The following is a 20481-nucleotide window of genomic DNA, read 5'->3' as shown; positions in this document are numbered from 1 at the left end:
TGTTATGGCTTATTGCTAAAATGTTATGACGTAGCTGATGTCAGATTGTTCTCTTTAATTTGCAACTTTTAATGGATAAAATGGTAAGTGGAAGCGCTAATTATTTTCGCTGCCTGGGAATCTCCACTGCGGAACGGAAGCGGATCTAACAGAGCGACTTAATTTGGTTCTCGAAATCCTCTCCTGGAACCCAAACTATTCCCAGTTTGGGAATCATTGCTCTGAACCCACAACAGGACAATAATACACACATGCAAGGACGAGCGGCTGGAAAAAAATGTTTAGGGGGGATTGAAGTAATAGTACACTTAGCAGACACAAGAGATTTAAAGGCGGAATCGGGGGAGGAAAAGCAAGGACCAAAACGCAGGGACCGACAAAAATATACACATAATAAAAAGGGCTCTGGTAGTTTAACAGTTAAAGTACCATTCAAGGTGGCTCTGCTGGAGGACACAGTCAAACACCAGTTCAAGAGTCTATTTCATTCCCATTCATGCCCCTTAAGCTGCCTTTTCATTCATTCAAAACTTCCCTGAATGCTACATGATCTTAAAGCAACACAGCTGTTCCCCAGTGACCTATTCTCCTGGGTGTCCCTGTTGCTTTTAGCCAAGGAGAAAAGGCCTGGAAGGCAGAACGCGGTGGGAAAGTCCTTTGTTGCAACAATGAGTACCTGGATTTGCAAGGGATGGGGAAAGGAGGGGGGATATCCCCCCCCCGCAGAAAACTTAGCAGTGCTTAAAAGAGGGGGGGGGAGGGTGAGGGCTCTGTTCTCTCTTCAAAATTTTACGAACCTCTATTATTCATTTCAGCAATGACAGACAGCATCTTAAAAAGCAGAGACATCACCTTGCCAACAAAGGTCCATATAGTTAAAGCTATGGTTTTCCCAGTAGTGATGTATGGAAGTGAGAGCTGGACCATAAAGAAGGCTGATCGCCGAAGAATGGATGCTTTTGAATTCTGGTGCTGGAGGAGACTCTTGAGAGTCCCATGGACTGCAAGAAGATCAAACCTCTCCATTCTGAAGGAAATCAGCCCTGAGTGCTCACTGGAAGGACAGATCCTGAAGCTGAGGCTCCAATACTTTGGCCACCTCATGAGAAGCAAAGACTCTCTGGAAAAGACCCTGATGTTGGGAAAGATGGAGGGCACAAGGAGAAGGGGACAACAGAGGACGAGATGGTGGGACAGTGTTCTTGAAGGTACCAGCATGAGTCTGACCAAACTGTGGGAGGCAGTGGAAAACAGGAGTGCCTGGCATGCTCTGGTCCAGGGGGTCACGAAGAGTCGGACACAACTTAACAACAACAACAAATTATTCATTTCCCACCCCCCATCCCTTCTGAAAAACAACAACTTTAAATGCTTTGCAGCAATAAGTAGGGAAATGGCAGCTCTCTGGATGTTGGACTCAGCTCTCAGCTCTCATCAATCCATCAGCCCTTTCAATCCATGACAACTCAGATCAGAAGGGGAAGTTCCATTGAGGCTCTCAGAGCTTACTCGTGAGTAAGCAGATGCAGGGTTGCAGCCAGACACGTTGATGCTCTTCATAAAGTTCCTAGTGGAGCGAAGTGATTATCTGCAAAGATTCTCCGAGTGTGAAATGTCACCCAGCACTTGATGTTCAGCTCTGGCAGTCCTTAAGGCTAACGGCTCACCTTCTTCTCCTCCCCTCACCATGATATTTTAAAACTTTTTTAATTGGTCTTTGTCATTCTGCCAGATTAATTGATGCCGGTTGTCATATAAGCCCCCCGCAAACAAATGAGAAGAAATGTTCAACAAATAGTCTAACCTCTGTGCAAGCTTTGTGCAAGCAGATAAAGAGAAATGGTCGATAAAACATGTTGTCTGGATGTGCCCTTTGTCAGTGTCTGGCATGCAGCAACCAGCGTTTTGGGGGCACCTGCCAGTTAACATGCAACAGCAGTTAACATGCAACATGTTAGAACGTGTACAGAACATGTTAGAACGTGTATAGAACGTGTACAGAGGAGGGCAACCAAAATGGTCAAAGGCCTGGAAACAATGCCTTATGAGGATCGGCTAAGGGAGCTGGGCATGTTTAGCCTGGAGAAAAGGAGGTTAAGGGGTGATATGATAGCCATGTTCAAATATATAAAAGGATGTCACATAGAGGAGGGAGAAAGGTTGTTTTCTGCTGCTCCAGAGAAGCGGACACGGAGCAATGGATACAAACTACAAGAAAGAAGATTCCACCTAAACATTAGGAAGAACTTCCTGACAGTAAGAGCTGTTCGACAGTGGAATTTGCTGCCAAGGAGTGTGGTGGAGTCTCCTTCTTTGGAGGTCTTTAAGCAGAGGCTTGACAACCATATGTCAGGAGTGCTCTGATGGTGTTTCCTGCTTGGCAGGGGGTTGGACTCGATGACCCTTGTGGTCTCTTCCAACTCTATGATTCTATGATTCTATGATTCTATGATTCTATGATTCTATGCAATGGAATTTAGTAACGTTTGAACTATGTCCACTTAATTCATTTACATCCGCTTGAATAGATAAACCAAATCAAAGAGTCAGATTTCAAAATGGGCTAACATGTTTTGATTCTGAAACTGAAATGCCAAGTTTTCGATGCTTTCATAGAGGTTTTCTGCTGGGGCGTTCCTGTCCGGCTTTCTTTTCCTCCTCGAATTCTTCCAGTAAGTATCTACAGCCTCGTAAGCTGGCTCTGTGCTTGGCTTCCTGCCGTTGCCCACCCACGATTGACAGCCGACAGACTCATAGCAGGGTTCAATAGCGGGAGGCTGGAACAAGGAGGGCTGGTGCCCTGGCCTGCCATCTGATTCCTGGTGGACAGATGCCAGCAGGGCATTTCCTAGGCTCATCTCCCCTTGGGATGGTCTCTCTCCACTGTGCCCGCCAGAGCCCTCGGTTTTCTTCTTCTTCTTCTTCTCCTTCTCCCTCTCCTTGCGCACCACTGAATACATTTCTTCTACCTACGAGAGAAGCAGACATTAGGGGAGTGTTAATGAAATGGTTTTGGGGGTCGGTTTCGCGCACCTTTGATCCTATGAAAGCCCTCGAGGCAGAACAGCTTTTCTCTTGCCATTCTGCACAAGGGATACCCCAGTGCACTGGCGAATTCAATAGCAGTAGTAGTAATAATAATAATACTACAAAAATGCTGACAGATTTTCACAAGGAATTTCATTAAAAACACACAAATAAATTGCAAACTGGAAAAAGAGACATGGGGCGAATCTACACTGGCCGGTTCTAACGTTAAAAATGTGTTATAAAGATGTGACACTGGAGGGCGCTGCAGAGCAGCGATACGTTGAGAAAGGGAAATTGCATTGGGAGCTTTATTATGTTTTTTTGTAGCCTTTAACAGCGATTTTACAGATCAGTGTAGATCCAGCCATTAACTGACAGATTCACACTTCCCTCTTCCAACCCCAGTACAGTGGTACCTCGGGTTACATACACTTCAGGTTACAGACTCCACTAACCCAGAAATAGTACCTCAGCTTAAGTACTTTGCTTCAGGATGAGAACAGAAATCGTGCTCCGGCGGCACGGCAGCAGCAGGAGGCCCCATTAGCTAAAGTGGTGCTTCAGGTTAAGAACAGTTTCAGGTTAAGAACAGACCTCCAGAACGAATTAAATACTTAACCTGAGGTACCACTATATAAGTTTTTTTTAAATGTATTTTTATTAAAGATTTTCTTGATTTACAAAGGTATGTACAATGTCTCTCTCTCATATATTTTCCCCCATGTAACTTTTTTATTTTATTTTTATAAATCAGTTTCATTTGTTGAGACATTAGGAAGAATAGGGGGAAAGAGGTGGAGGGGGGTGGAAGATGGGTGGGGGTGGGGTCAGATCGTGATGTTTCTATTTTACTTAATATATGTGAGGTTTTGTGTCACCGTCGTTGTGCAGGTTCTCTGCTGTTCACTTGTATTCCTTTGGTGGTGAGAGAGGTTGGGGTTGGCCTAGGGTGTGGTTTTTTGTTTGCGATTGGCTGTGGTTGTCTTTGTTTTCATGTGTGAGGGGGGTGGGTGCAACCCCAGTATAATTAAGAGCAATGAACCCCCATGGGGGGGGGTTTACTTCAATTGCAGAGAAATGGGAAGTCTCATACTGGTGACTGGGAGCGGCCACCGGGACCACATAACACCGGTCCTGAGAGATCTGCATTGGCTCCCAGTATGTTTCCGAGCACAATTCCAAGTCTTGGTGCTGACCTTTAAAGCCCTAAACGGCCTCGGTCCAGTATACCTGAAGGAGCGTCTCCACCCCCATCGTTCTGCCCTAAAACTGAGGTCCAGCTGTGAGGGCCTTCTGGCGGTTCCCTCATTGTGAGAAGTGAGGTTACAGGGAACCAGGCAGAGGCCTTCTTGGTAGTGGCCCCTGCCCTGTGAAACGCCCTCCCTTCAGATGTGAAGGAAATAAGCAGCTATCTTATCTTTAAGAGACATCTGAAGGCAGCCCTGTTTTGGGAAGTTTTTAATATTTAATGTTGTATTGTTTTTAACACTCGATTGGGAGCTGCCCAGAGTGGCTGGGGAAACTCAGCCAGATGGGTGGGGTATAAATAATAAATTATTACACTGGTACCTCGGGTTACAGACGCTTCAGGTTACAGACTCCGCTAACCCAGAAATAGTGCATTCAGGTGAAGAACTTTGCTTCAGGATGAGAACAGAAATCGTGCTCCGGCGGCACAGCGGCAGCAGGAGGCCCCATTAGCTAAAGTGGTGCTTCAGGTTAAGAACAGTTTCAGGTTAAGAACAGACCTCCGGAACGAATTAAGTACTTAACCCGAGGTACCACTGTATTATTATTATTATTATTATTATTATTATTATTATTATTTATACCTGTACTGCTTGAGCAGCGTGAAGTGTCTTTGCTAGGGATCCCTGTTGTGATGCTTCAGAGGCACATGCCTCCATCCCCGCGTGCTGGTTGGCCTTCATCTTCTTCCCTTTCAGAACACAGGCGTACTCGGGTCCTGTTGCTCGGTCCTCTTGCCCTGTAGCATCTTCCTGCTCCTCCTTCGTGACAGGGCTCGGTTCCTCTGTCGCTTCCTCCGACGCAGTCATGGATTCGTACAGCACATCCTCGGCTCGGTTTTGGAAGCTCAGGTTTGAGTAAGTCTGGTCTGGAGATAGCAGGTCCTCTGGGGGGATGCGGGGAAGCCCCCTCTGAGGCAGGATGATGAAGCTGCAGCTGGATATCGTCCCATCGTCTTCGCTCAACGCGTAAGGGATGTTGCCACCGGTTGACCTCAGATCTAGAGGAGGAGGATGCAAGAAGCGTAAGAGGAGGAGACTCCAGAATCAGAATTCAAAATGACCTTAACAGATTGGAGAACTGGGAGCAAGTTAACAAAAGTACAGTGGTGCCTCGCAAGACTCTTCGTCTAGCGGTTTTTTCGTCTTGCGAAGCAAGCCCATTAGCGGATTAGCTATTAGCGGTTTAGCGGCTATTAGCGGCTATTAAAGGCTTAAGGGATTAGCGGATTAGCTGCTAAAAGGCTATTAGCAGCTTAGTGCCTTAGAAAAAGGGGGTGGGGAGCGAAAAAAAACTCAAGACTCGCAAGACATTTTCGTCTTGCGAAGCAAGCCCATAGGGAAATTCGTCCTGCGAAGCGCATCGAAAAACGGAAAACCCTTTCGTCTAGCGGGTTTTCCGTCTTGCGAGGCATTCGTCTTGCGGGGCACCACTGTAGTTTCAATAGGGACAAATGTAAGGTTTTGCACTTAGGCAGGAAGAACCAGATGCACAATTATAGGATGGGGGACACCTGGCTTACTAGCAGTACAGTGGTGCCCCGCAAGACGAATGCCTCGCAAGACGAAAAACTCGCTAGACGAAAGAGTTTTCCATTTTTTGAGTCGTTCTGCAAGACGAATTTCCCTATGGACTTTCGTCTTGCGAGTTCTTGCGAGTTTGTTTCCTTTTTCTTAAAGCCGCTAAGCCTTAATAGCCGTGCTTCGAAAGACGAAAAAACCGCAAGACGAAGAGACTCGCGGAACGGATTAATTTCGTCTTGCGAGGCACCACTGTACATGTGAAAAGGATCAAATTGTCTTGAACAGGTGTCAGCAAACTTTTTCAGCAGGGGGCCGGTCCACAGCCCCTGAGACCTTGTGGGGGGCCGGACTATATTTTGGGGAAAAAATGAACAAATTCCTATGCCCCACAAATAACCCAGAGATGCATTTTAAATAAAAGGACACATTCTACTCATGTAAAAACACGCTGATTCCTGGACGGTCTGCGGGCCGGATTGAGAAGGCGATTGAGCCGGATCTGGCCCCCGGGGCTTAGTTTACCTACCCATGCTCTAATTCAGGCGTCAGCAAACTTTTTCAGCAGGGGGCCAGTCCACTGTCCCTCAGACCCTGTGGGGGGCTGGACTATATTTTTTTTGGGGGGGGGGAATTGAACAAATTCCTATGCCCCACAAATAACCCAGAGATGCATGTTAAATAAAAGGACACATTCTACTCATGTAAAAACACGCTGATTCCTGGACCGTCAGTGGGCTGGATTTAGAAGGTGATCAGGCCGGATCCGGCCCCCGGGCCTTCATTTGCCTACCCATGGTCTTGATGGACCACAAACTTAACGTGAGTCAACAGGGTGATGCAGCAGCAAAAAGGATAATGCTATTCTAGGCTGCATCAACAGAGATATAGTGTCCAGGTCAAGGGAAGTCATAGTCCTACTGTATTCTGCCTTGGTCAGACCCCACCTGGAGTCCTGTATCCAGTTCTGGACATCACAATTTAAGAAGGGTGTTGACAAGCTGGAAGGTGTGCACAGGAAGGCAACCAAGATGACCAAGGGCCTGGAAACCAAGCCTGATGAGGAACAGTTGAGGGAGCTGGGTATGTTTAGCCTGGGAAAGAGGAGACTGAGAGAAGATATGATAGAAGGAAGGTAAAGGGGACCCCTGACCATTAGGTCTAGTCATGGCTGACTCTGGGGTTGCGGCGCTCATCTCGCTTTATTGGCCGAGGGAGCCAGCGTACAGCTTCCGGGTCATGTGGCCAGCATGACTAAGCCACTTCTGGCGAACCAGAGCAGTGCACGGAAACGCTGTTTACCTTCCCGCCGGAGTGGTACCTATTTATCTACTTGCACTTTGAGGTGCTTTCGACCTGCTAGGTTGGCAGGAGCAGGGACTGAGCAACGGGAGCTCACCCCGTCGTAGGGATTCAAACCGCCGACCTTCTGATCGGCAAGTCCTAGGCTCTGTGGTTTAACCCACAGCGCCACCCGCGTCCCTGAAGATATGATAGCCATCTTCAAATATCTTAAGGGCTGTCACATTGAGGAGGGAACAAGCTTTGTTTTCTCCTGCTCTGGAGGGTAGGATTCAAACCAAAAAAGGAGATTCCAACTAAACATTTGGAAGAGCTTTCTGATAGTAAGAGCTGTTCAAGCAGTGGAACAGATTCCCATGAGAGGTGGTGGACTCTCCTTCCCTGGAGGTTTTTAAGCAGAGGTTGGGTGGCCATCTGTCCTTGATGCTGAGATTCCTGCATTGCAGGGGGTTGGACTAGATGACCCTCAGGGACCCTTTCTATTATTCTTTCTCCCTGCCCCTGGGGACCTAAGCTGGGTTTCCCTTTCACCAGCCACGCCCTCCTCCTGCAACCACAAAAGTGCTGAGCCCTTGCAAAGGAGACGCTTTAGGATTTGTATATGCACAGTCAAAATTGTATGTGTTCTGCCTGTTGGTATCAGGCGGTTGTCTCTTCTGTACGCTTTCTGGTGCCTGATAAAAACACTCTTGTTTGCTCAAGCCTACCCAGGTGCTTAGAGTTTTAATGTGATGTGAGTTTTAATCTGTTTCTCATCTATTGTTATTGCAGCTTTTCGAAAGTCTGGAATTTTTATTGTTAGTTTTTCTTAGGAATGATTTTTATTTATTTTATTTTTTAACGGCTTGAGGGTTGTTGTAGTTTTATAATAATAATAATAATAATAATAATAATAATATTTATATTTATATCCCGCCCTCCGCAGCCAGAGCCAGGCTTAGGGCGGCTAACACCAATATAATCACAGTAAAAACATAATAGGGGAAAAAGAGAGGGGGAACAAAAAAACCCAATTTAAAATACACGTTAAAATGCAATTTAAAATGCAGCCTCATTTTAAAGTAGCCGATAAATCAAGACCATAAGGGGAGGGAAACCTAAGGGTCAGACCGAGTCCAAACCAAAGGCCAGGCGGAACAGCTCTGTCTTGCAGGCCCTGCGGAAAGATGTCAAATCCTGCAATCAAGCGGTGCATAAATTTTATGAAACAGATCAACAAATAGCCAAAATAAGCTTGGGAAATGACTCGTATATGATTTGCAATTTGCAGCAGCATATGCAAACGCTCCTTTGCCTCCAGCCTTTATTGCTTTTCAACTTGGAATCCTGAGATTTGAACGGGATACCAGAGTCTTTGGGAAACGTGCGGCACTTACTTTTTGCCTTTGAATTTGTCCTGTTCAGCTGGTGCGAGTTGACGATCGTCAAGAGCTCCGCCTGCAAAACAAGAAGTTGTGTCTGGGCGGTGGGCACAGTGGCCTAGGAAGGGGGGTACAGTGGGTACGGGTTGCACCAGGTGTCATCACTGAGGGGGTGACAAAATGCCAAAAATATGTGTTTCTGAAAAAATAACTCCCGCACCCATCGCATGCCCCTTTTTACGCCACTGCAGAAACACTCTTCCCTTGAGTGATTTCCAGAAACCAGAAGCATTGCAGCCACCAACTTTGCAGGCAGAGCACAGCCTTTATGGCTAGTAGCCTTCGACAGCGCTCTCCTCCATGAATCTGCCTAATCCAGACGCGTAACCAAACAATTAAACCCCTGTGTCGCAAACATTTATCAGTAATATCCAAGGCAACACGATGACCAAGTACAACAATGCAATATCAACATGAACTCTTTATATAGTCTATACGGGACATAGAACAATATGAGAAACCAAATAAACAGAAATCTTATAAACCTCTGAAAGTCACTAAATGTGCACTCTTGATGGATTCTCCTGAAAATATAGACGCAAATAAACATAAGTCTTATAGGTCTCTGAAAGTCTTTGTGGGCTATGCAAGTCTCTGAAAGAAGCAATGGGTCGGATTCTTATCTGGTGAAAACAAGCCGTAAAGCTTTGTTTTATGACGTCCAACACTGCCAAAGTGGTCCAAAAACAGACGTAGTGAACAGTGATTCCGGATATACCCACTGTTTCGTGGAATTCTTCTTCAGCACAGAAGGATACAGAAATGCTTCATAAAAAAGCATTAGGACCATTAGGTCCAGTCGCAGACGACTCTGGGGTTGCGGCGCTCATCTTGCTTTACTGGCCGAGGGAGCCGGCATACTGCTTCTGGGTCATGTGGCCAGCATGACTAAGCCGCTTCTGGCGAAAGCAGAGCAGCACACGGAAATACCGTTTACCTTCCCACCAGAGCGGTACCTATTTATCTACTTGCACTGGCGTGCTTTCGAACTGCTAGGTTGGCGGGAGCAGGGACCGAGCAACGGGAGCTTACCCTGTCGCGGGGATTCGAACTGCCAACCTTCTGATCGGCAAGCCCTAGGCTCTCTGGTTTAGACCACAGCGCCATCCACGTCCCTTGTCTCTGTTATTCCCAATTGCAATTCAATGTATTCCTGTTGTGTTTTATGATTTTCCTGATATTATAAGTGAGCCGGAACTGGTCTGTGACCATAATAATAAAATTCATTTATTCAGCCCTCTCCCCCATGAATCTGCCTAATCCAGAGGCGTAGCTAGGTGAGGTGGGGGGCACTGGACGCCACACCATGGGGCCTGCAGCACACCTGAGCCACGTGTCTCTCCTGGGCAGGCTGTCTGCAAGTTCTGCACTGCTTTTTTGAGCAGCGTGGGGCATTCGTCTGCCCACCGCCTCAGCAGCCCTACAGCTGATGGGGAGGCTGCAGAGAGGCTCCACGCAGCGCACCCTGCCTTGGCTTGCCCCGCCCCATAGGCAGTTGGCCCTGTCCCATGGGCGGCTTGCTCCGCCCCCGGCTGCAGGGCGCATGCACTGCCCCGGGCACCGGAGCGACTAGCTACACCACTGGTTGGGCAGCTGTTCGCATCCCTGGAATTGCAGCAAATGGTGCACACACGCCCAATTGAGTAAATAAATGAAAATAACTAAAAGTCGAAGTGATCAGAATGTTTTCATGCTCGCTGAGGTCACTCGGATGATGTTGTGGCGCATTCTAGCGACGCAACTGGCAAACCAACTGTGCAATAGCATGGCTTCTGCAAACCAACCAATCGCATCAGAGGTTGCTCGGTCCTGCCCCGCCCCCAATTCTGGCTACGTCCATGTGCACAAAGAATGTACTTGTTATCGGGAAACTAAATATAGCAAAGAAAGAGGTCTACTCACCGCTTCCTCCAGCATCACTCCATCTTGTGGAATTACCCTGTTCTTCTCTTTCCTGAATGGCAGAAAAAGAGATGGAACGAATCATTCATGGGGCAGTTTAGCAACACCCTGGTCAGCCGGTGGGAGTACAGAAGGTCCATGTATTTTTGCTGGACTAAATAGTCATCTGATCAGGAGGCCCATTCCACACAATGTAGGAACCAGGCCTTTTCTGTGGTGGCACCGATTCTTTCAAACTCTCTCCATTTAAACACCACCCAGATGCTCTCTCTATCCCCTTTTCGTTACCTGCTAAAAAAAACCTCCCTTTTTTGGCTAGCCTTACAAACTTCTGTCATTTTATTTCTTTTCTTTTTTTTTATTGGCTTAAAAAAAATATTACACAGACAGCAAAACAAAGAAGCCTAAATTAACATTGCCTTCTACTGATAAGAAATAATAATAACTATTACAATAATGAAAATACTAAAAGTACATTTACTTCCCCTTTTAAACTTCTATTCTGGTTACAGTATATTACTATTCTATAAGAATCTATTACAGTGGTGCCTCGCAAGACGAAAAGAATCCGTTCCGGGAATCTCTTCGTCTAGCGGTTTTTTCGTCTTGCGAAGCAACCCGATTAGCGGATTAGCGCTATTAGTGGTTTAGCGGCTATTAGCGGCTATTAAAGGCTTAAGGGATTAGCGGATTAGCTGCTAAAAGGCTATTAGCAGCTTAGTGCCTTAGAAAAAGGGGGTGGGGAGCGAAAAAAAATCGCAGGAACTCGCAAGACATTTTCGTCTTGAGAAGCAAGCCCATAGGAATTTCGTTTTGCGAAGCACCTCCAAAACGGAAAACCCTTTCGTCTAGCGGGTTTTCCGTCTTGCGAGGCATTCGTCTTGCGGGGCACCACTGTATATCCTTTGCTGTCCCATATATTATTTTTTCCCCCAAATTCAACCTAACCCTCCCCTCCTCCCCACTCCTTCCCTTCACCTGTGTGAGATCTTCCCATCATAATATATTTTTTTCTAGTTGCTTTGATAAAATAGAGTAACATGAAAACTGTTAAATTATAATTACCGTATTTTTCGCTCTATAGGGTGCACCGGACCATAGGGCGCACCTAGTTTTTTTTGGGGGGGGGATAAAGGGAGAAAAAATTATTCCCCCCCCAGCCCCAAAGAGCAAAGAAGCCAAGACAGCAAGCAGGATGGATCCTGCTCGCTGTCTTAGCTTCCTTTTTAGCTGCAGGGCTGGGGCGGGGGAAGCCCGAGCTTTCCCCGACCCCAGCCCCCAGAACGGGTCCAGGAGCGGGGTTGATGTTGCGCGCAACCTCGCCTTCGCTCCCAGAGCTTGTTGCTATCTGCAAGCCTTCTGAGCCCGGTGGGAACGCCCGCCGGACTCCGAAGGCTTGCGGATAGCTGCACAAAGCCTGGGGTGCGCAGCGCTTAAAATAATTGTTCAGTGGCACCTTGGAGACCAACTAAGTTTGTTACGAAAGCTTATACCAAGAACAAACTTAGTTTGTCTCTAAAGTGCCACTGGACAATTTATATTTTTTTAATATGCTTCGAGGTTTGTTCATTTTTCAATCAAGAGGCGTGTAAATTGTATGAATGAAATGAATGGGATGTGGTAGAACCAGGGGCCCCAGGAGAAGACATGCCAATTAAGGGTGAGAGCAGCTCAGATGCTTACCTCCTGCAAAGTGTGCAGAGGGCCAAGAGACAGGCGGTTAGGCCAACCAGGGAGATGACAAGGAACGAAGGGAAGAAGCCGCCAGCGCCCGCTTCCTCCAGGGATGGAGCCATCAGTGGATTCCCCTGCGAGACGCACTTGGCATAGGATGCTATGGAGGAGAGGATGCAAAAAGGACCATCAGACTCCTGGGTTGCAGTTTGCCTCATTCATTCATTCTGCCTTAATCAGAATCAGACCATTGCTCCACCTGGCTCAGTACTGCAATAATAACAACAATAATAAATTTTAGTTATACCTCGCCCTCCCTGGCCAGAGGCGGGCTCACGGCGGCTAACACCAATAAAATCAAAGGAAAAACATAATAGGGGGGGAAGAGAAGGAGGAGAAACCAATTTAAAATACAGGTTAAAATGCAATTTAAAATGCAGCCTCATTTTAAAGTAGCCAATAAATCAAGACCATAAGGGCAGGGAAACATAAGGGTCAGACCGAGTCCAAACCAAAGGCCAGGTGAAACAGCTCTGTCTTGCAGGCCCTGCGGAAAGATGTCAAGTCCCGCAGGGCCCTAGTGTCTTATGACAGAGCGTTCCACCAAGTCAGGGCCAGTGCTGAAAAGGCCCTGGCTCTAGTTGAAACCAATCTAAACCTCCTTGAGACTTGGGACCTCCAAAGTGTTGTCATTTGTGGACCTTAAGGTCCTCCGCGGGGCTAGATGGGCCATTGGCCCAGTGGCGTAGCGTGGGTTGTCAGCACCCGGGGCAAGGCAAGTAATTTGCGCCCCCTAACCCGTGGATTTTAGCAGGGGGCAGAGAGCTACGAGTGCGAGTGCCCCCCCAGATGTTGCGCCCGGTGCGGCCGGCCCCCCCTGGACCCCCCACGCTACGCCACTGCATTGGCCTGATCCAGCAAAGCTCTTCTTATGTTTCTGTGCTACAGTGGTACCTCGGGTTACAGACGCTTCAGGTTACAGCCTCTGCTAACCCAGAAATAGTACCTCGGGTTAAGAACTTTGCTTCAGGATGAGAACAGAAATTGCGCAGCGGCAGCGGGAGGCCCCATTAGCTAAAGTGGTGTCTCAGGTTAAGAACAGTTTCACGTTAAGAAAGGACCTCCAGAACGAATTAACTTCTTAACCCCAAGGTACTACTGTATTTTGTTCTCGTGCTTTACCGCCCATAAAGATGGCCCTCACAATCGAATCGTGGAATCCACAGGCAAATTGGATTTTAAGCAAGCTGGTTGAGTGTTGGATCCTCAGCACAGCAATGGAAGCTGAAAGGCTCCTGCTTGTTGGGAATGTAAGAAAGTAAAGAACTTCTGGGAAATGATATATAATGAGATGAAAAAGATGTTGAAATATACATTTTAATAGGCAGGATGTTAAATAGTTTTTGTTATGTACTGAAGTTCTCACCCTGGGCCAGCAGGGGGATACTGTAGAGAGTTCAGGTCCACATATGCAAATAAGGGATTGAAAGTGACATTCAGTGATTGGATAGTTACAGAAAATGGTTACTGTTGCGTTCTAGTGGAGCTCCATATAAGCAGGCTGGCTGAACCCTTCAGTTCAGTTCTGTTCTGGGCCTGTGAATAAACAAGAGCTGTTTGAAGAATCGCTGTGTCGTCTGCTATGTTCACCCACAACTTAACAATTTTTATATGCAACAACAGTGGCAAGAGTGTTGTTAGCCCAGGAATGGAAGCAAGAAGAAATTCCGACAAAAGAAGAATGGCAGATAAAATTAATGGGCTTTGCAGAATTGGATAAAATGACAGGAAGGATTCAAAACATGCGGGACTAGAGGTTTACAGAAGATTGGAAGAAGTATGCGAACTATTTGAAGAGCAATTGTAACCAACAAATTACACTAGGAAGTTCTGTAAAGAGAAAAATATGAAATGTTGCAAAGTAGAAAAAGAAAAGAGATATCAGTTATGAGATTTAAAGGTAATAGGAAAAGTAAGAAATGCATATTAAGAGATTAGATTGGGAAAATTTCAGACAGGATTGATGGAAGTCAAAAAATTGTATAAGATGTAAAAGTGTGTTTAATTACGGTTGAAAATGATATGTTAAAAAGCTAATAAAAATTTATATATATGTAAAAAGAAAGGTTCCTTCTTGCAGGCTCTTAACGAAGCATGCAAAATATCACGGGCCCCTTGCAGGTTGCACTCTGGTTGGCAATGGGTTTCCTGTGCCTCTGAGCCACAGGGCCTGCAAACCCGAAGGAGCTGTCGCTGCATCGCCAAACTGTCAACCACCGCTGAGCTGTGGTCTCTGCTGCTCCCCGTTTTGCAAACAAGGACGACCTGCTATGTTCATGCGCTCAAAGGTCAAACGGCACACAGGAAGCTGAGTGCGACATTCACCGTCAGGCTCTCCCTAACGTGACTCTCTTTGTTTCCAGTACCGTAAGAACAGAGGCGGATTTAGGGCATCGTGGGGGCCAAGGACACACCTTGCCGCTTCCGTCCTAAAGCCTAGTCAAGTCCTGGGCTATACAGCTGCAAATTAAAGGTTTTAAGTGTGTTTTAAGTGCAGTATACAATGTGACACTAGATGGCGATAGTGGGCCTTATGGAAAAGTCAATGTATTTTTTTTAAAAAACCGCTAAAACAGAAGCAGCATTTTCAAAATGGTTTTAATGTGAGTGTAGATTCTACATGTGTGTGTTCCATACACATGTGTGTGTATGGAAGTGAGAGCTGGACCATAAAGAAGGCTGAGCGCCAAAGAATTGATGCTTTTGAATTCTGGTGCTGGAGGAGACTTTTGAGAGTCCCATGGACTGCAAGAAGATCAAACCTCTCCATTCTGAAGGGAATCAGCCCTGAGGGCTCACTGGAAGGACAGATCATGAAGCTGAGGCTCCAAGACTTTGGCCACCTCATGAGAAGAGAAGACTCCCTGGAAAAGACCTGCTTTCCCCCACCGCCAGCCTCAAAGAGCAGACTCTCCTGGCTTCAGCAGAAGCAACACAAAACGTCCGGAGCGCAGGCTTCGGAGGCTTCGCATTGCTATCGCTGTAGCCAAGGAGCCTGCATTCGCCCCATAGGACGTACACACATTTCCCCTTCATTTTTGGAGGGGGAAAAGTGTGTCTTATAGGGCGAAAAATACGGTATTTTCATTGGAGAAATGTTGGAGGAGATGGAGTTATCTGACCCCTGAGCTGTCTGAAGCAAGCCCTCTATAGGGAAGTTTTAAAATGTTTAATGTTTTATTATGTTTTTATATATGTTGGAAGCTTCCCAGAGTGTCTGGGTCAACCCAGTAAGATAGGCAGGGTATAAATATAAAATTCACAACAACAAAATTTCAACAGAAGTAGCTCATAAAGTTCTAGCTATGCTAGAAGTTCTACGACTATGCTAGAAGATCCACTGTCCTGTGATATCGTATATGAGTTTATACTACTGATGAAGCCTAGGACCGCGAAACAAGGCTAATATTCTGGAAATCCTTGTCTTAGACTCTGTGAAAGGATTCTGTGGAACTGCAACAACCTTTCGTACGGATTGTTTGACTCTATGAACAGACAGGTCAAGGTCGATTTGGAGAGGACAGGATCACACTTCAAAACGACCTTGACAGATTAGAGAACTGGGCCAAAACAAACAAGATGAATTTTAACAGGGAGAAATGTAAAGTATTGCACTTGGGCAAAAAAAAAATGAGAGGCACAAATACAAGATGGGTGACACCTGGCTTGAGAGCAGTACATGTGAAAAGGATCTAGGAGTCTTGGTTGACCACAAACTTGACATGAGCCAACAGTGTGACGCGGCAGCTAAAAAAGCCAATGCAATTCTGGGCTGCATCAATAGGAGTATAGCATCTAGATCAAGGGAAGTAATAGTGCCACTGTATTCTGCTCTGGTCAGACCTCACCTGGAGTACTGTGTCCAGTTCTGGGCACCACAGTTCAAGAAGGACACTGACAAACTGGAACGTGTCCAGAGGAGGGCAACCAAAATGGTCAAAGGCCTGGAAACGATGCCTTATGAGGAACGGCTAAGGGAGCTGGGCATGTTTAGCCTGGAGAAGAGGAGGTTAAGGGGTGATATGATAGCCATGTTCAAATATATAAAAGGATGTCACATAGAGGAGGGAGAAAGGTTGTTTTCTGCTGCTCCAGAGAAGCGGACACGGAGCAATGGATCCAAACTACAAGAAAGAAGATTCCACCTAAACATTAGGAAGAACTTCCTGACAGTAAGAGCTGTTTGACAGTGGAATTTGCTGCCAAGGAGTGTGATGGAGTCTCCTTCTTTGGAGGTCTTTAAGCAGAGGCTTGACAACCATATGTCAGGAGTGCTCTGATGGTGTTTCCTCCTTGGCAGGGGGTTGGACTCGATGGCCCTTGTGGTCTCTTCCAACTCTATGATTCTATGATTCTAGGTGGAATAGATTTTTTTCCCTTATGCATAAACTGATTAGTGAATGAACTGATCCACTGGGTCTTCTACATTTTTCGTTGAACTTTATGAGCTACTTCCGTTGAAATCTACAATTCAATACAATGAATAGTATGTATTATTTTTTTCAAACGTACAGCAGGTTATGTCTTATGTGTTTATTGAATACATTTCACGTAACCAGAGGTTTGTTGTTGTTTTTTCCATTCCCAAAAGCAAGAGCTGGCTGGCTGGGCTCCCTCACCCGCTTGCTTGCTTATTCCAAGGCTGCCTCGGTTCCTGGCAACCAGCACCCACTGGCCATCCCCAAAGGCACTATTCGCCTGGGGAGCTTGTACCCAGGGCTGCTGCCACAAACAGCTGTGCAAGCCTTGGGGAGGCAGATATGCGAGAGGGCATCAGAGGAGGGAGAGAAGGAAAGAGGGACAGAGGCCAGTGTTGTCCGTGGCACCCTTGGCCATCATTCAAGGCACCCCAGGGTGCCACAGCACACAGGTAGAAAACCGCTGCCATAACTAACCTGGGCCCTGTTACCTAAAATAAACCCACTCAGTCCTGCCACAACCGGATGCTTATCAGCTTGCGGTGACACAGAGGCAGAATTTTTCAGTGTTTGCCCCAGCGTTACAAAATGCAATCCCTGCTCCATTGGTTTGGGCGTTTTGATGGGTTTTGAAGACTTACTTGCTTACGGAAATTCCCTTGCTCTCTCAACCAGTCTCGTGTTTTAATTGCTGAGTTTTAAAGGGATTGACTTACTGTATGTTCTAATTGCAGATGCTTCTATTTAATGTTTGTGTAACTGGTTTTTACACTTTGAAAACCACCGGGAAGCCTTTTTTTAAACTGAACAACACATATTTTTTTATTTTCTTGACCTTGTTTTTTTGTTGCTGTGAGCAGCTCAGAAAATACTTTTGTAAAAGGAAAGGGAGATGAAGTCAAATGAATTTTAAAAATGTAGTTAGAGGGCTAGCATCGCAGGATGTTGATGCCCCCAAACTGGTGCCTGAAGCAGCTCATGGTCCCAACACAAGCCTCCCATTGACTCATCTCCTCCTAACTAAACGAAGTCACAGTCGCTGCCCCTCATGAAGATGTTGGGGTTGGACTAGATAACTCATTGAATCCCTTCTAACTCTACAATTCTGACATTAAAACAGACTGGATAGCCCAACCTCTCGTCCATAGAGACTAAAGATCAAGAAACATTTATTGATGGGAATTGTGTGATAGCTCAGTCGGTAGAGCACGAGGCTCTTAGAATAATATTAATTTATTATTTATACCCCACCCATCTGGCTGGGTTTCCCCAGCCACTCTGGGAGGCTTCCAACAAAATATTAAAATACAATAGTCTATTAAACATTAAAAGCTTCCCTAAACAGGGCTGCCTTCAGATGTCTCCTAAAAGTCTGGTAGCTGTTTTTCTCTTTGATGTCTGATGGGAGGGCGTTCCACAGGGCGGGTGCCACTACTGAGAAGGCCCTCTGCCTGGTTTCCTGTAACTTGGCTTCTTGCAGTGAGGGAACCGCCAGAAGGCCCTCGGAGCTGGACCTCAGTGTCCGGGCAGAAGGATGGGGGTGGAGACGCTCCTTCAGGTATACTGGACCGAGGCTGTTTAGGGCTTAATCGCAAGGCTGTGAGTTTGAGCACAGCATTGGGTGAAAAATTGCTGCATTTCAGGTTGGGCTAGATGAGCCTTGTGGTCCGTTCCAACTATAATTCTATAGATCTAGGATACCCCTCCTCTTATAAAAAAGCTAGTGGGGCATATGTGATTCTTCCCCTCCTTTCAGTCTCACAGCAGGATTTAAAGCTTCAAAGAGCATACCGTATTTTTCGCTCTATAGGACGCACTTTTTCCCCTTCAAAAATGAAGGGGAAATGTATGTGCGTCCTATGGAGCGAAGACGCCATAGCCCCGCGACCCTCTCCCGGCTGGCGAGGTGACGCGCGGCTATGGCAGGAGCCTCTCCACTGTGCCTTTCCGCTGCTCCCCGACCTGCTCTTTGGGGCTGGTGGTGGGCTTCCCCCCGCCAGCCCAAAGAGCAGGTCGAAAGGAACCTGAAGCCTGGAGAGCGAGAGGGGTCAGTGCACACCGACCCCTCTCGCTCTCCAGGCTTCCAAGGTAGCCGCCTGAATGCACCTTAAACGGCACCTTGTTTTAGAGCGGGAAAACAAGAGGGGGAAAGTTCTCCCCCTCTCTGCGCAGCGCCTCCTGCCGCTTCGCTGAAGGGGCGCTGGGCAGAGAGGGGGAGAATTTTTTTTTCTTGTTCTCCCCCCTCTAAAACAAGGTGCGTCCTATTGTCCGGTGCGTCCTGTGGTGCGAAAAATACGGTAAATTTAGGGCGCTTCTCTCACTCTAAAGCAGCTCTCGCCAATCTGGTGCCCTCCAGATGTTTTCGGATTGCAAATCCTGTCACCCTCAATCACGGGGTTGTCATGGCTGGGACTGGGAAGCACTGAAAGCCCCAAACATCTGGGGGATGCTCTAAAGCATTGCCACCGATGTCGTATACATCAATGGCATTTATATCCCAACAAGGAACGTAAGATGGCAGCATAGCTCCTGCCCTCCTCATTTGCTCCCCACAACAACCCTGAGAGGTAGGCTAGGCTGGGAGGAAGGGACCAGCCCCCCCCCCCAAGGTCACCCACTGAGCTTCATGGCCGAGTGGGAATTTGAACCCTGGTTTCCCAGGTCCTAGACCGGCACTCTGATACACCACACTAGCTCTCCTGAAACAGCTGAGCCTTTCACTCCCTCCGCTGCCAAGTCCAGATTACAAAGCAGAGAGCCACCTCTGAAAATGGAACGTGCTCAATGCATTGCCTGGCCCCTAACTGGATGGGTGCTTGGGGCAGCAGCATTTCAGCACGTTTCCTTGGAAATAAATCCCCTGGGATGCTCATCCCAAGCCAAGCGTGCCCAGGATTGCAGCCTTAAGACAACTTTTAGAGGCGCGGAGAACCGCCACAGTCCAGGTTACTTACTTTAGCAGTGGGGGGGACAGAGGCGGGCAAAGGGCATCTCTGCAATCGGCCCCAGCGATCGGAATCCTTTGATCATTCGGCTTGGCCTCCCCGTCTTCTAGAACAAAAGGTCAGGTCCCAGCTTTCTGGGTGGCTGCAAGCAGCTCGGTTGCGCGGCTGACTTTCCCAGGGTGGGTGGCTGCCTCTGAGCGGAGGCCACATGCGCCCTGTGGCACAGCCTGCTTCCTGCCCGCATCACCCAACTGCACGCTGCTTTTCAAAACCCAAAAAATGAAAAGCAAAAGTACCAGCGGCAGGTAGATGCGACCAGAAGTGTGCTCCACTCCCCACCCCCTTGTGGAACATCTCAGCAGGGCCTCAGTCCCGTGGAGGATAGGTTTTTCAAGGGCCGAGGTAGCTGAATGGAACTTCCATGTGCAGCAGCAGTGTATATCTGAATGTCAGCTGCTGTGAGGGGCGGGGTGTTGTTCATTCCCACCTTGCCTATGTGCTTCCCAGAAGCGGCTGGCCAAAATTATAATAATAATTTATTATTTGTACCCCACCCATCTGGCTGGGTTTCCCCAGCCACTCTGGACGGCTTCCCACAAAGATGAAAAATACATTAAAATGTCACACATTAAAAACTTCCCTAAACAGGGCTGCCTTCAGATATCTTCTAAAAGTCTGGTATAGTGGTACCTCTGGTTACGTACTTAATTCGTTCCGGAGGTCCATTCTTAACCTGAAGCACCACTTTAACTAATGGGGTCTCCTGCTGCCGCTGCGGCATGATTTCTGTTCTCATCCTGAAGCAAAGTTATTAACCCGAGGTAATATTTCTGGGTTAGCGGAGTCTGTAACCTGAAGCGTATGTAACCCGAAGTACCACTGTATTGTTTTTCTCTTTGACATCTGGTGGGAGGGTGTTCCACAGGACGGGTGCCACTACCGAGAAGGCCCTCTGCCTGGT

The 20481-nt window shown here is 47.1% G+C and overlaps 1 protein-coding gene across 1 annotated transcript; it reads right to left on the bottom strand.

The window, feature by feature from the left end:
* Window positions 1-2470: 2470 nt before the first annotated feature.
* LOC310680652 (uncharacterized protein) lies at window positions 2471-20252 on the bottom strand. The gene is made up of 6 exons (XM_083447604.1): window positions 19530-20252; window positions 12107-12257; window positions 10424-10475; window positions 8477-8537; window positions 4863-5278; window positions 2471-2969 (listed from the first exon to the last, which is right to left on the bottom strand). The coding sequence occupies exons 2-6, from the start codon at window positions 12217-12219 to the stop codon at window positions 2547-2549; spliced, it is 1065 nt and encodes a 354-aa protein (XP_083303730.1). The 5' UTR covers window positions 12220-12257; window positions 19530-20252; the 3' UTR covers window positions 2471-2546.
* Between the last annotated feature and the right edge of the window lie 229 nt (window positions 20253-20481).

The sequence above is a fragment of the Podarcis tiliguerta genome, assembly GCF_965153285.1.
Source record: "Podarcis tiliguerta genome assembly, chromosome: 6".
Classification (NCBI taxonomy): Eukaryota; Metazoa; Chordata; class Lepidosauria; order Squamata; family Lacertidae; genus Podarcis; species Podarcis tiliguerta.
This window is presented reverse-complemented; position numbering and strand designations above follow the sequence as displayed.